Here is a 16,404-nt window from a genome sequence, read left to right on the forward strand (position 1 = left end):
CCAGGGGCCTCTGTCCATGGGATTTCCCAGGCAAGAATACTGGAGAGGATTGCCATTTCCTTCTCCAGGGGATCTTTGCAACCTAGGGATGGAAACAGTGTCTCAAATAGAAAAAAGGAAGAAAAAAGAAAACAGTAGAACTGTTTCAATTCAGTTCAGTCCCTCAGTCATGTCCAACTCTTTGCAACCCCATAAATCGCAGCACACCAGGCCTCCTTGTCCATCACCAACTCCCGGAGTTTACTCAAGCTCATGTCCATCAAGTCGGAGATGCCATCCAGCCATCTCATCCTCTATCGTCCCCTTCTCCTCCTGCCCCCGATCCCTCCCAGCATCAGGGTCTTTTCCAAAGAGTCAGTTCTTCGCATGAGGTGGCCAAAGTATTGGAGCTTAAGCTTCAGTATCAGTCCTTCCAATGAACACCCAGGACTGATTTACTTTAGGATGAACTGGTTGGATCTCCTCGCAGTTCAAGGGACTCTTAAGAGTCTTCTCCAACACCACAGTTCAAAAGCATCAATTCTTCTGCACTCAGCTTTCTTTATAGTACAACTCTCACATCCATACATGACCACTGGAAAAACCATAGCCTTGACTAGATGGACCTTTGTTGGCAAAGGAATATCTCTGCTTTTTAACATGCTATCTAGGTTGGTCATAACTTTCCTTCCAAGAAGTAAGCATCTTTTAATTTCATGGCTGCAATCACCATCTGCAGTGATTTTGGAGCCCAAAAATTGTTTAGAGTTTCTCAAAAACTCTTTCTTGGATGCCATTGACCAAGTCTGCCTGTCATTTCTTACGATCTTTTTTATTTAACGGCACATGGTTTTCTGTTCTCCTGGGAGCCCATGCATGATCCTTCTGGTTTTAGGGAAGCAGGCACTGTGTCCAGGGCACACCTGTCTCAGGCAAGTAGATCTCCCAGGTGTCTGGGGCCAGTAGATCCAGCTGGGAGACTCTCCCAGCCTCAGAGGTATGTTTCTTTGGCCCCAGTATTTCCAAACCCCCATGAGTCCCTGAGGGTATAAGACATCCCTTCACACTGGCACGAGTAAAAGGGACTTACTTGCTGAAGACCTGTCATTCTTTATAGAGATGTCAACAGGTGACCCTTGCAGGGCTGGCCTGCCCCAGGAGGTGACCTGTCGGTTGGCCCACACACACAGGGTCCTGGCTGGGTGCCTGGGGCATCTGGCCCATCCCTGTCGCTGCTGGTCAGTCTCTCCTTGACCCCGCAGTCTGGGTCATGCAGCTCTGGCCGTGGACACCTAAGAGAGTGGTTGATCAGGAACTCAGATTCTGGAGAAAGTCCTCCCTTCCAAAGAATGAATAAAGGATGTTTTGTTATAGCCCTGAACTAAGGAAGATTTTGACATTAAGTTAAAAGCCAATCTTTAATTAATTAATTTAATTAATCAGGCTTTAACTCAGGCGTGTGAATCTGTACAAACGCCTCCGTGTGCGTGTCTAAGAAAGATCGAGAGGGAGGGACAAGCCCCGCCTCCCGCTGAGCTGAGCGCTGCTGGGTGTGGGGGGTGTCACCCTCTGCGGCCACTGCTAGGATTTAAGGACACCACGCTCTGTCCCGGCGTCCTGACCTGGCGACCCTGTGGGCTGAGCAGCTCTCAGTCCCCGAGCCAGCTGATGCCAGGGATTTCCCGGGAGGGCACGCGAGACGCACGCTCCAGGGACCGCGCTGGGTCACCTGCCCGTCGAAAGGACAGTGCAAGGCAGGAATAGCTAGCTTAGAGGGCTTGATTAATATTGAACTGACTTTCCCGCCACACCTGGCTGGTTTTGTGGGGCTATAGCAGCGTATTTATTATACTTCACAGGCTACCTGTCAGGGGTCGACCTGACAATGACATTGGCAATTCCCAGAAAGGGGCAGGGTATTTGTCCGCTTCAGGTGGCGCTGGGGGCACAGCCTCTGAGGACGGACTCGCTGGCCCTCCCCTTTGTGTTTCTTTCAGAACTGATCACATGTGGAAGTTTTTGCATTTATATTAATATTTATGGTTCTAACAAGGAATAAATATCGTTGACTATATGTACACTGCCCTCCTGTTTTCAGGCTTGAAGGGACCACTTCAGAATGCAAAGTAATTGATGTTTCTAGAAAATGTTATTAGTGTTTCCATCTATAACTCACTAGTGTTTTTCTATTAAAGCCTTTATATACACTTTTATTATTATGTCTCTCTTCGAGTGTAAAGCCTAATAAATGCATGCTAGTTTTGTTGTAGCCTGTTATACATTAAATCATCCTGAATTTCTGAAATGTTTGCCTTTTTATAGCCTTAAAAGTTGCCCATGCTGTGTATTTATATTTCTAATTAAGACTACATATTACTTTGGTTTCTGCTTGAAATTATTTTTTTAGAGAAAAGAGAACATTTTTCTCTTGTAATGGGCATGTTAAGACATACCTAAGCACAAAGTGGGGAAAAAAGCATTCAATTTTTAAATTGTTCCCTCTTTTGTGATTTAAAAGGACTCAGAATAACTTTGGACTAGGGAAGGGAGACATGGAGCCTCATTGAAGCTCTATTTTTTTTTTAATTTATTATTCAGATTTTATTTTGACTTTGAGCTGAATCTGCAGGATCCAACTGTTGGCCTGTCTGTCTTCTTTTCCCCCTCATCCCCCTCCCTCCTCTCCTGCCCCTCCCCCTCCCTCCCCTCCCTGCCCTGTCCCTCCTCCCCCACTCCACACTGGCATCCATGCAGGGTCAGGGCTGATAACAAGGCTGCCCCTAACTGATGACCAGCCGGCCTGGAGCCTCTTGCCCAGTCTCTGATGGAAGCAACAACCAGGACCAGGGAGGAGAACCCAGAGCCCACAGCCTCTGGTTCCTCGGGCCCTGTGGCTTCTGCTCCTGGTCCCTTCCTTGCCGCGGTTCGCGATGTTGAGAGCGCCCTCAGACGGGGCAAGATGGGTGGGGAGGGGAGACTCAGGAACCCCCTGAAGCTGTAGCATCACGCTACCGGTCGACACCTTTTTTGGTGACTCAGTTACTGCTCAGAACACCCACGTTGAATCCATGAAGGTATGGAGACCTGTTGAATCCATGAAGGTATGGAGACCTGTTTTTTCTTGGACCCAGAACTTTCCTCACCGACGTACTTACAGAGTGACCGTGTCTCCAGGCAGGTCTCACGAGGTAGCCTGAGCAGAGAGGAGGGTTTCCCGATCACCCCCACAGGGTCATCACCCAAAACAGCCCCTCGGAGGACTCTTCAGATTTTACAGAGGTCACAGATATGGCCTTGGAGAGGGACAAAACTCAGTCTTTGGGAGGAGAACTCTATATTCTGCTCAGTCTTTCGTTGATGGAATATTGTCCACACGACAACTCCAAACATTCAGTGAGGGGAGTCCAGCCACCACCCACCGGACTTTTTTTTTCTTTTTTTTTTTTGGCTTTTATTAAGTCAAGGGCATTTATTAGACTCGGCCCAGCTGCGGGCTCTCCGGGCGGAGGCAGGAACCTTGCCGACCAGCTGGGTGACCCCGACCCGTGACCCCCTTACTGTTCACAACAGCGGAGAGCCCAAGACCAAGGCCGGGCGCAGCTGCAGTGCTGGGCTGGCTGCCGCCGGGCCCGGGACCAGCCAGCTTCGCTGACAGACCTCGGGGAGGAAGCGCATCCACAGTTCATGGAGGGTCCGCTGCTGGGTCAGACTGAGACAAGCCCCCGCATGGTGGGTTCCGGTCAGCAGACTGGAGAGAGGGTTCTGCTCCTTGTTCATTATCGTTTGGGATGCCACAGGAGGGTGTTGGGTGCCATTTGAGCCCCCAAACTGGGAAACTACTCAGAGCTGCTCATATGAGAGCCTCTTAGCTCCAGGAGAGGGCCCAGGAGCCTTGGGTCTCTCCGCTTTGTGTGGACCCCTGCCCCTTGGGTTCTGCTCATCTCCTGGCGGTGACCTGTAGGAGTCAACTTGGAAAGTCATACCCAGGCTCCAGGGCCCCACCTTAACTTCATGCTCTCTTGAATTCTTTCTGGAAACATGAAAACTACTTATGACAGCAGAGACATGGCCTTGCCGACAGAGGTCCATATAGTCAAAACTATGGTTTTTCCAGTAGTCATGTATGGATGTGAGAGCTGGACCATAAAGAAGGTTGAGCGCCAAAGAATCGATGCTTTCAAATTGTAGTGCTAGAGAAGACTATTGAGAGTCCCTTGGACTGCAAGGAGATCCAACCAGTCCATCCTAAAGGAAATCAGTCCTGAATATTCATGGGAAGGACTGATGTTGAAGCTGAAATTCCAATAGTTTGGCCACCAAATGCAAAGAGCTGACTCATTTGAAAAGACCCTGATGCTGGGAAAGATTGAGGGCAGGGGGAGAAGGGGACGACAGAGGATGAGATGGTTGGATGACATCATCAACACAGTGGACATGAGTTTGAGCCACCTCCAGGAGATGATGAAGGACAGAAGCCTGGCCTGCTGCAGTCCACGGATCACAAACATTCGGACGGTACTTAGCGACTGAACAACAACAATAACAACAACCTGGAAACAAAAAGAAGAAGAAGATATGACACCATTGTCCATTTGCCCTAGTGCCTTCACCCTGTCTGACCGTTTCCTGCCCACTAGCATGTGGATGCTAATTGCTCACTTGGTTTTTCATGATTTTGTCAATTGATCACTGCTGTTAAGGCTGAAATGTGTGACTAGACTTCAATAATGTCGTGTTTAGTGCTTCTTCAACAGTATCAACTTCCCTGTCTTCTGTTCCTGAGTTCTTGATTAGTAAGACCACTGCAGTTACAAGCTGTTCTTTGATTCAGTGACACTTAAAACACTGTCCAGCCCATTCTGAAGACCAAAGCATTTATGTGCGCACTTTTCCTGGCCCTTGCCCTGGGGTGTTGTTTAATGCCTGTCATTGTTTGCAGGGGAAAGTGTTCATTTATCGAGGGAAAGAGTATGAACGCCGAGAGGATTTTGAAGCTCGGCTACTGACTCAGTTTCCAAACGCTGAGAAGATGAAGACAACGTCCCCACCGGGCGACGATATTAAAAACTCTCCCGGCCAATGTATCCTTTCAGGCAACCACGTGGGATAGAAAGTGATGGCCAAGCCGTTGGTTCGGATGGTTGAGTGTACGTGGGGTTGATGACCTTAACCTTTGACTTTCAGATATTCAGTGCTTCACAGTAAAGCCCAAACTTGATCTGCCTCCTAAATTTCACCGGCCCGTGTCAGAGCAGATTGTAAGGTAATCAGCCCATTTCCCCGACCCACCAGGAGGGTGGTGAGAGGCATACACAGATCTCTTCTTCATAACTTCACCTGTCGAAGGATGCATGTCAGCCTTTGGTGAACTTTTCAGATGCTGTGTTTGCTTTGAAAAGCAGGGGAAGCTAATTTTCTTCAGCATCAAAGCGGGGAAGGAAGATGTGAACAAGTGTGGCTGGGAGGGTGGGAAGCCGTCCCTTACCTGGGACTGAGACAAGGAGAGTCGGGGAGGAGGGGTACTCCGGTCTCCCTCTGGCCCACCAGGTGAGCGACCCCCTTAGACTTTTTCTCCAGGGCACAGGCCCCGCCCCACAGTCCGAGACCTGAGTCTGTGTGCCTGCCTGGTGGCCTGACTGGATCCCAGAAGGATCCAAAGGGATTCAGACATATGCTCCCGATGGAGAACCAGGTGCCGGGGGTGAAGAGACTCTTCACCTCTACCGCAGGGTGATTCCACAATATGGGACTCAGAGGTGGGTTTTCAAACTCACAGGCCAGGTGTCCGAATCTGAGTGAGGTTGTATGTGTCTGCACTGAACCGCCCCTAACTTAGCAGTGGTGTAGAAACATACGCTAGACGTCTCTTTGATGTGAAGAGTTTCTTTTTCCACTTGATCCTTGTTCACTGAAAAAAAGTAACCTCTTTGATGGCCAAATAATGCACAGGATATGCTGTTTTACATCCTACAGTTTGGCAGGTTGGGTTCTTCTGCAAAATTCACTACCATTTCTTTAACCATTCCTCAGCAAGCATGGGAAAAAACCCAGGACTTGGTTTATTGAGGAATGATATCTTTCATAAGGCTTAGATTTTTAAGTTTTGTGACATTTTTTTTTTTCTCAGAGAGAGGCATTAAGTGATAGTGAACCGTGGACACACTCCTGTATTTCCCTTTGATGAGAATGCCTACCTGTGTTTCAGAGCAGGCAAATGAGTAAGCCTCCCAGCCTGCTTCTGGGGTGTGTGTGAAATCCACCCCCTCCCAAGGGAGAAAGGCAAACTGTCCATCCATGTCTGCCACCCTTGGTGGTTGCAGAAGGTGCCTTTTATAGATTTGCAGTTAAAATATACAAAACCTTTAAAACATAATCAAGATGCATTCTTAGAAGTTTAATAAACTTGTTAAATTATTTAATACATTAATTATTGACGCATGAATTAAAACTTGCAAATAACAAACACATGAATGAAGAACAAAGGCTTTTTTCCCCTCTCTCCTTTGCCTCACCTTTTCTCGGTTTTTGCCCGTTTCACTCTTACTCAGCATCTCCTTTCCCCTGAGCGTTGGCAGGGACAGAGATGAGGCAAAGAATCCAAGGTAATTTTTCCACCTGCCAACGTCTCTCCTGTGAGGCTGGTGGGGAGCAACTGCTCTAGGTCAAGGTTGGAGGTGTTTAAGGGATGCAATGACATGTAGGGAGACCAGATCCTGGGGCTAAAAGCAAATCGGCTGCTTCTCCGGTGAAATAGCTAATGATTTCTCTGTCTCTGCACAGTTTCTACAGAGTCAATGAGGTCCAGCGATTTGAATATTCTCGTCCAATCCGCAAGGGAGAGAAAAACCCAGACAACGAATTTGCGGTAAAACAATAAGAACTGCCTCCCTCCCCCCAACCTCATGCCACCACTCACAAAACTGCCCGTCAAAAAACCATGTCCTCAGAGATGCCACAGTGCAGGGTTTGATGCCCATGTGCGTTATGCGCAGGGATCCTGACATACGACCCCTCCAGGTTCAGTGAAATGATGACCATTGCACTGATGATGTCACCAAGGTCCCTGTGATGCTGTAAGAAGGTGACAGCGCTTTGAGAGTCTCTCTGTGCTCAGAGCACACTCGCCTCCCTCCCGCTGTACCTGAGCCTCCCTTTCGGCTCTGTGTCCTGGAGCAGGTGCTGGCGTCTCTGTCATGAAGAAGTTCACGGAGGCGCTGTATGCTTATGTGGCTTTCCGCTGTTCGGGCATGCAGCCTGGAGGAGGCTTGTGCTCACTCAGCAGTGCCAGCCTGACTTCACTCTGGCGCTACACGCCGGAGCAGGGTGCCCCCAGGCCACTGAGCAAAGGCCCGGGCAGTTCTCACGGCATGGGCCGTCCTGAGCCTCGAGGGACGTTTCGCAGCATCCTCAGCTTCCACCCACGGGATGCCGGGTACAGTCTCCCAGGTGTGACAGTCCATCACAAATGTTTCCACACGTTGCTGAACGCCTGTGCCTTGTTAAAAACACTGCATTAGAGACCTGGAAATATTAATACAGGTTCTTGCAGCCTTTTAAAAAAATATAGGCACAGGGACCGCTCTAGAAGTCCAGTGGTTAAAACTCTGGACACCCCCCAATGCAGGAGACACGGGGATCCATCCCTGATCAGCAGACTAAGATCCTGCTTGCTACCCAATGCAGCCTAAAAAACAAACAAACCAAAAATAAATAAATACAAATAAAATATATGCACAGCCAGTTTAACGGATTCCATTTTGAAAAGGCATGAAATAAAACATTATTTGTTTGTTTTAAATGTTATTATTTCTCTCTCCTGCCCTGAAAAACCTCCTCCGGAGATCCCCAGATTGGCCGACATTTCAAGGCAGCCTTAGCTTTGAGGACCCCTGGCAGGCACCTTGCCTGCAGGTATCTGGGGATGCAGGAGGGCAAAGCTGAACTAGCGCCTTGCTGCTGACCCAAAGGGCAGCTCAGAGCACTGTCAGTAAAGCTTCTGCCACGTTCCCCGTTTCCCATGGTCTTTCCATCCTCAGGGCCACACCTGTGGGCCTCCAGCCACAGCTCCTGAAAGGCCCTTTCCTTCCCCAGCCCAGCCTCCTATGTGTCAACCAGGAGCTTGGAGTCAGGAAATTCTAAGGCACCCCCCAGTGTCAACACTGGTTGTTTCAAACCCAGTCAGTCCCCTCTTCTTGATTGCTGTGGCTTCCTGCTCCTGTTTGGTGACGGGTTTCACTGTGGTATCATCTGTGATGGGGAGAAGGACAGGCCCGCTCCCGTTCCCCCAGGCCAGGGCCAGGCTTTAGGGAAATCTCTGCTCTGATCATCTCGGCAGTAACTCGATCCGTGATGTAGCATCCTCCAGGCAGAATGTACAGGCCCTCCTTGAATTTCCCTCACGCCTCTCACATCTCACAGCCATGTAGGTTTTTCATACTGTGAAGGAAGAGACACAAGGAGGTCAGGCAAATTGCCGACGAGCGTGCAGCCGTTGGGGCAGAGCTAAGAATAACTGCGGCTCCTGACGCTGGAGCTGCGCTAAGCCTTAGAGCCAGGCTTTTTCTAAATGGCCCTGGAATCCTGTAATGGCCCCATTAGGTTCTCTCACACGCAGATGAGACTTTCAGAAGCCACGGGGTTTAGTCCTTCACGGGCCTGACAAAGCTCCCGGCTTCCAGATAAGCACTGGGGTTTGGGGGCCACAGGAAGCCAGGCTGGGGCCCGAGGCGGGGAAGCCTATGTACTGCCCTGCCAGGCCAGCCCGGGGGCTCAGAGCGGCTCAGCGCCTCCAAATCTGGCCAGGGGGTGACGTTCTGGAACCCAGAGCCAGGGAAGGAGAGGAGGAAGGAGTCAGTGTGGAGCCTGAAGGCCCCTAGGAGGGTGCTAGGAGGCTTCGGGCGTTAGGGAGGAGAATAGTGAGCTGTGGCTGCAGGCAGCTCCGAACCTACAGACTGCTGTCTCCAGACCGGTGCCTGACCGCCAGCCCCTGGGGGCTGTAGGAGCCTGTGTCCCTGGGCCCCCCGCCGGGGCCTACCCTTTTCCCTCCTCTGCAGTCTGAGGTTTGGGGAGAACGCTTTTCAAGTTCCAGCCCAGTTTTCTGGAAAGGCTGCCATTCCTTTATGCCATCTCTGTGTATCTGGACCCCTATGGACAGACTCAGTGATTCTCTATTACCGGTTTTGCCGGTAAAGGCTGCTACCAGCACAACATCCTGCCGCAGTGGAGTTCAGGGCAAGCATGGGACAGAGGTGAAATTATGTGTATCAGCTTATACAGTTTCCCTCAACCTGAGATGTACCATTTCAGGAAGTGTGTGCAAGTTTGTGTGTGTGTATGCTCCCTTGTAGCCGACTCTGTGATCCCGTGGACTGTAACCCTCCAGGCTCCTCTGTCCATGGGATTTTCCTGGCAAGAATGCTGGACTGGGCTGTCATTTCCTACTCCAGGGGATCTTTCTGACCCAGGTATCGAACCTGCGTCTCCTGCATTGGCAGGCAGAGTCTTTACCACTGCTCCAACTGGAAAGCCTCTTTAGGAAGAATACAGATTAATAAATGGTGTTTTCACTGAAAATACATGTATGCACACTTATGAATGCTTAATAAGTAGCCTTAAGCAATAGATAGTAAAAGTTTAGGTTGTCATCTCTGGGTGGTTGGTGGTGGTGGTGGTTTTGGTTGCTGTCATGTCCAACTGTTGCAACCCCATGAACTATACCCTCCAGGCTCCTCTGCCATGGGATTTCCCAGGCAGGAATACTAGACTGGGTTACCATTTCCTCCTCCATCATCTCTGGGTACTGGGTGATTTTTCTGCCTTCTATTTCCATATCTTTATTTTCTGATGTAAGCATATGTTATACAAAAAAAAAAAAAAAAACCACATTAAAATGCTGACTGATTTTATTAGAATGTGCAAGGTCACGTTTACGAAGCCCAGTCTTTCTCAATGGATTTGCATCCTCAAGTTTCTTTTGAACACTAAATAAGGCTAATGTTAAACTCATCAGAGCCTTTCCAAAAACCTGCTCACTCAGAGGGAACCTCCCCTGTTTGGATGCAGATAATTCTTCCTGACTCATCTGTTATATTTTTCTTTTTCAAATACCAGGGAAGTGGGCGCCACTGGCCAGGTAACAGGTGTCGTGTGTGATGGTCTGGCTTCAGCAGAGCGTGAGGTGTACCCTGGGTGGCTGGTGACCTTGCCTCCCAGAGCCTAGCAGATCCCCCTGAGGGCAGAAGCTGTCAGCCACCTGCAGCATCCTTCTTCTAACCGCCTTGGGTCTGTGTTCGCTTTGCAGAATATGTGGATCGAGAGGACCATATATACCACTGCGTATAAACTTCCTGGCATTCTGAGGTGGTTTGAGGTCAAGTCTGTTTTCATGGTAAGCACCCCCTGCAGAAGGACTGCCCGTCACCCCTCTGCTACGGTCTGACCCAGCCTGTTCCCCGGGCCTGTCACCTGCTCACCGGGCCAGCACACACCCTGCAGACCCCGTCAGGCTTAACCCAGAATCTCTCTCCCTGCCCACAAATACTGCAGTGGAAATGCTGTAATCACAGCCACCTCTAATGTAGAAGAAAACCAAAGAATTAGGATTTCATCTCTTCTTACAAAATATTTAAACACAACCCTCACTGTGCTGTTTTGACAGTTCTTTCTGCTCACAAAAGGAAAAGTTTAAGACAAATTCCAGTTCATATACACGTTTTAAGATCTTTCTTCCTGATGGTTTTATTGATTTACATGACAAACAAGTTGATTAATAGTACTTGCTCATTTCAAATAAAAATGGCTTGAGAATATACCCCCCCCCCGCCCACACTTTTTAAAGAAAGAATGACTTGCATCTCATTAGCTAAACGTTGCTATTGGACAGTTTTAATGACAGGAACCCGAGTTGGGCCAAAGATTCTTGTTGAATGTATAGCAGCAGCAGTGCCATAGTGACAACTGCCGGTATAAAAAGATCCAGTTAGAATAAGTATGCTTCGTCCCGTGTCTCAATGCCTTGGGTATTTACCTGGCAGGATCTTATCCAGAGGGGTGGTTCTCACCATTCTGTTTACCATGAGGCCCCTTGGATGCTCCTGATTCATCCTAAGACATTATGGCTGCACCCTCTCTTCCCAGCCTTTTTTCCACTCTTGACCTTCGTCCTCACCAGCTGAGCTCTGGGCCTCTGGCTGAGTGTGCCTGTGGTCAGCCACTTCCCCTTCCCCAAACCCCAGCGCCCTCTCCCCCTGCTCTGAAGCCCACCTAAGGGCTATGTGCCCCCATAGCCGCCTGACGGGCCCTGAGCTGGGGAAGGCTCAGGAGACGCGTGGCAGGTGGCAAAAATGCAAGCCTTCGCTGGCACTGTTTGGAGTTGGTGATGTACGTGGGTGGGAGATGGACCAGGAGGACTTTCCGTAAACAGGCACAATCCTATCTTCCTAATGAGCCTCTGCCCCTGAGCTGTTTGTAATCGGGGATTCTGGGAGCCAGCCAGGGTGTGCGAGGAAGGCGCTTAACAGCTCGAGGTGGAGAGGGGCAATCCCTGATTTTCAGGATGTGGTTCTGCTGCGGGCTGTGTTGGCCCTTTTTTTAGTGATCTTAGAGGGCTGGAAGCTGAATAATCCCCGGATGGTATGACTGAGATAATCCTGCTGTCAATACCACGGGCCCCTCTTGCCGTGTCTCTGCCTCCCAGCACAGACCAGCATGTGGGCAGCGGCTGACCCTCTTGGTTTGATGAATCTAGGACACCTTTCTTTCTTGAGGCCAGCGGAGTCCGCCACAGGGAGTCAGCAGTCGGGAGGAGGGAATTCTGCCCTGGAGAGTCCATGTGGCTGAGTTATGTGCACAGGAGGGTGTGTTCCAGGGTGCGACTGGGCCAGGTGTCAGGCTATGACACCAGTCCTGGGATACGTGTTGTCTAGGGAGCACGAGGGACCAGGGGCACCCACCCTCACCGGCTGGCACAGGGTCGGCCTCCTCTCTGAATGTCACGGCCTCTCCATCAGGTCATGGGCAGGCTCCTTGACAAGCCGGGGCTTCCTGCCCAGCAGCTGAGGGAGTCGTTCCGGGAGCTGGCCGCAAGCAGAACTGTCTGTTCTCTGAGCATCTCTGCACCTCCATCTCCCACTCTGCCTGTCAGACAGCCCCCAGGGGCTGGAGCAAGAAGAAAACAGGCGGCTCTGCTTTGCCATTTGCTAAAGACACCCTCGGGTCCCTGGCACAGGCGGGAGGACCCAGCACACTGGCCTTGGGGAGGGCAAGGACCACTTTATCTTGTGTTGAGGTCACCCCTGGACGTGGCTCTGGGGCCTAACCTTGGGTCCGTTGGAGGGAGACAAGGCGTGAAGGTGGTGTTATTGTTTTAAACCCAATCACATCCTCCTGGCAGTTACAGCTGAGCCAGAGCGGAGGGTGGGGCTGGGCCTCATGGAGCCCCGCGGGGCCCCCAGAGAAAGAAGGGCCTTGGCAATGTGGGAAGAGGTGGACTGCCCTGCCTCCCGCCCTGAAGGTCCTGCTGGTCGGCGGCAGGTTTTGCAAGGGAGGCCTGTGAGGTCCAACTGAAGTGGAGCCTTGGGCCGGGGGAGATCTTTTGTTCCTGGAGAGCAAGTGATCTCAGGTGGAGACCATGGTGGGACCTCTCCACCCCACCCCCCCACTTCTCTGACCAAGCAGGTCCAGGGGGCTTGCAAAGCGCCCAGACCTCCTGCCTCAGGGACAGGACAGATTGCCCCAAATTCCTCAAAACAAGCAGCAGACAAAACCATGGCTAAAAGCCCTCATCTGTGAAGCAGATCAATTGTATTCAAGCACCACTCGGGGCTGTGTTTTCCTGGGATGACCATACGTGTACGCACATGCATGCACGCACACACATGTATACAGATGAGCACCCCAGGAGGAGGCGGCCTTGCATTGTGCCTTTGGACTCTGCACATGGGGACCGGGTCAGTGGAACCGAATAAAGACGCTCACACGCCAGGCTCCTCTTGTTGGGTGACCAGAGACCTTGTGCTGAAGATCCACTGGAAGGAAACGTACACAGGGAGTAGGAGGCCCGGCCACAGTCGGGATGCCGGTCCTCTGGCGAGCAGCTGGGGGCGTGGGCAAGGGCCCCCGCGGGGCGGGGCGCGGCAGGGCTGGGCAGGGCGCAGCGCGGTGTGGCCGCCAGCCCGAGTCATCCCCTTCCTCCCCCCTCCGCAGGTGGAGATCAGCCCCCTGGAGAACGCCATCGAGACCATGCAGCTGACCAATGACAAGATCAACAGCATGGTGCAGCAGCACCTGGACGACCCCAGCCTCCCCATCAACCCGCTCTCCATGCTCCTGAACGGCATCGTGGACCCCGCCGTCATGGGAGGCTTTGCCAATTACGAGAAGGCACGTGACTCGCCGGCTCCCTCGCCGCAGCCCCGCCCCCGGGGACAGGCTGGCTCCAAACCCCGCCTCCAAGCCTCCGAAGTGGGCCAAAGCCCGCCCGCTCCCCGGGGGCAGGCTGGCCTGGACGTTGTCCCCGCTCCCCACCTGGGCTGTGCTGATGGACAGTGACCCTCCTGACTGTCCAGAGACCTGGGATTATCAAAGACAAAGATATACAGTTGTAGTGGAAGACAGCGGCATTAGAATACTTAGAATAGCTGGGGGACTGGTGCGGTGGGGACAGCCAGCTGATCTCCCCGGAAAAATATCTCAGTAAGAGGGAGCCGAAGTTGAAGGTCATGGGCTGGGGGTCTAGACACAGGGGTCCGCCTGATTTTGTGCATGGAGTTTGCAGCCGTGATGTGGCCGTGGCCATCTGCTTCTCGGTGTCCGAGGCTGTCCGGATACAACAGCAGCAGAGTTGAGGCTCTTCACAGAGTTTGCTAGCCCCTCTGGTCTAGATGAAGGGGAAACCGAGGCAGGAAGGGCACTGCCCAAAGGTGGGCCGTGAGGGGACAGAGAGGTGATGCTGCGTCCCAGCCATCCTCAGGTGCAGAGCAGGCCCGGGTGATGGTCACGGCCCAGGAGCAGCTGGGGATGCCACCCATGACCTGAGCTGGGGGGTCAGCTGCAGCCTTGCTGGGCTCTGTGGATGGGATTTCCACAGTGAGTGAACAGAGTCCTTCGGCTGTATTGACCTTCCCGGATGTTTTGGTAGAGAAGACCCCACCTGGGGGCCGTGAGCCTGGTGACGGCCAGGCTGTGGTTCTGCGTTCCACACGGCTCTCTCGCTGGGCCTGGGGAACTCCAGATGTGCCAGACTGCCTGCTGCCGGGGCGTGTTGGTGGGCTCAGCCCCTCTCTCTGTCCCCACCAGGCCTTCTTCACAGAGCGGTACCTGCAGGAACACCCCGAGGCCCATGAAAAGATCGAGAAGCTCAAGGACCTGATTGCTTGGCAGGTAAACGTCTCGCGGCAGCTGCAGGGTCGGGGTGGGGGAAGCTGAGCCTGGCACCAGATCCTCTTGGGCCTGCTTAGCACCCCTGCCAGCCGCCACGGAGTGCACACGACCGTGTTTGTACCGGACAAACCCACCTGCCGCCGCTGCGATTGACTGGACTCCTGGCCGTTGTCATGAATATGAACACCTAGAACGTTCGCTTTTGCAAATGAGCCGGGTCTGTTTCCTCCCCTCGGTCGGTGTATTGCCCACTGGAAAATCTTTGGTATCAACAGAACAGAATGTTGGGGGCGAGGTCGGGGGATGACTCCCAGAGGTCATGGCCCCAGCCTGTCTCAGGCGGGTGGTATGGCAGCTGGGGGTGGGGAACCGCTAAATGCCCACCCTCCTATCCCCTCCGCCAGTGGTCAGGGTTGCAGGGAGTGTCCCAGATGTAATTCTGCATATTCTTGGGCTTTTCTCCTTGTGCTCCTGAGGGCTCTTGGTGCTTCCTTCAAGGGACGTGGTCTGGAAAGGCTGGGAATCTCTAGAGGGTGTCCTGGGCTCCATGGGACATTCCTGGCTCCTGAGTCTGTGCTTTTGGAGTCTTTGTGAGCCCAGTGTAGTGGGAATGTCCAGACCCAGCTCCTGTGGGAGCTCTGCCCACCTGCTCTGGACTTCAGGCAGCTGACTCCTTTCAGTTCAGTTCAGTTCAGTCACTTAGTCATGTCTGATTCTTTGCAACCCCATGGACTGCAGCACGCCAGGCCTCCCTGTCCATCACAAACTCCCGGAGCTTACTCAGACTCATGTCCATCGAGTCGGTGATGCCATCCTGCCATCTCACCCTCTGTCCCCTTCTCCTCCCGCCTTCCACCTTGCCCAGCGTCAGCTGGCTCTTTAGGCTTCCTTTTCCCCCATGGGAGCCAGGGAGGACACTGCTGATCTGTGCCCCGTGTGCCAGGCTAAGGGCAGGGGGCTGAGGGAGGTGGAGATCAGGGTTACCCTGTGCCTGGGTTGCACCATCCCACCACAGCCCGGGCATCCCAGCTCTTCCTCCTGATGCCCTCTGTGGGCACCAGCTCCTGGCCTCCCCGGAGCCGCACTGTCCTGGCTTGTCCACCATCAGCACGTGGGTTACGGGACCTGTTAGGGCAGAGCGGGCCTGGGTTTCGGTTTCAAGCCAAGTTGCAAGTACTTATTTTACATATATATGTATGTATATTGTTGTGATAAAGTATGTGTAACATACAATTGACCACCTTAGTCATTTCTAAGTGTACAGTTCTGTGTCATCAAGTCCATTCACTTCATTGTGCAACCATTACCACCATCGTCTCCAGAACTTTCTCATCTTGCAGAACTGCTCAGCATCCAATGAACAATAATTCCCCTTGCTCCCCACCCCTGAAACCACCACCCTGCTTTCTGTCTCTATGCATTTGGGTATTCTGTGCACTCCTGCTAAGTCAGTTCAGTTGTGTTCGACCCTTTGCAACCCCATGGGCTGTAGCCTGCCAGGCTCCTCTGTCCATGGGATTCTCCAGGCAGGAATACTGGAGTGGGTTGCCATTTCATCTTCCAGGGGATCTTCCCAACCAGGGATCAAATCCTCAACTCTTATTTTGATTATTCTAGAGACTTCATGTAAGTAGAATCTTATATTGTTTGTCCCTTTGTGACTGGCTTATTCCACTTGGCATAGGTCTTCCAGGTTCACCCATACTGTAACATGTCAGAAGCTCGTTCCTTTTTAAGGCTGAATAATATTCCACTGTCTGTATAGACCATGTGTTATTTATCTGTTCATTCATTGATGGGTGCTTGGGTTGCTCCCATCTTTTGCTGTTGTGAACAGTGTTTTTATGAGCACAGCTTTACAAAGACCTGCTCAGTTTCCAGCTTTCACTTCCTTTGGGTATGTACCGAGCAATGGGATTGTTGGATCAGGTGATGAGTCTATTTTTAAATTTTTGAGGAAGCACCATATTCTTTTCCACAGCAGCTGCACCGTTTTCCATTCCCACTGCCTGTCAGGCACTATGGTTCCAATTTCCCCACATCCTC

General features: G+C 51.9%; 1 protein-coding gene across 2 annotated transcripts in view; it reads left to right on the forward strand.

The window, feature by feature from the left end:
* The window catches only part of DOCK1 (dedicator of cytokinesis 1), a 545,628-nt gene that overhangs the window by 503,079 nt on the left and 26,145 nt on the right, over window positions 1–16,404 (forward strand). For both annotated transcript variants that reach the window (XM_065923534.1, XM_065923535.1), the window contains exons 41-46: window positions 4,919–5,060; window positions 5,164–5,242; window positions 6,760–6,844; window positions 10,280–10,366; window positions 13,183–13,359; window positions 14,275–14,358. In XM_065923534.1, coding sequence (XP_065779606.1) covers window positions 4,919–5,060; window positions 5,164–5,242; window positions 6,760–6,844; window positions 10,280–10,366; window positions 13,183–13,359; window positions 14,275–14,358 — 654 coding nt within the window. The remainder of the gene's footprint in view (window positions 1–4,918; window positions 5,061–5,163; window positions 5,243–6,759; window positions 6,845–10,279; window positions 10,367–13,182; window positions 13,360–14,274; window positions 14,359–16,404) is intronic.

The sequence above is a fragment of the Muntiacus reevesi genome, chromosome 2 (genome assembly GCF_963930625.1).
Source record: "Muntiacus reevesi chromosome 2, mMunRee1.1, whole genome shotgun sequence".
NCBI classification, from domain to species: domain Eukaryota; kingdom Metazoa; phylum Chordata; class Mammalia; order Artiodactyla; family Cervidae; genus Muntiacus; species Muntiacus reevesi.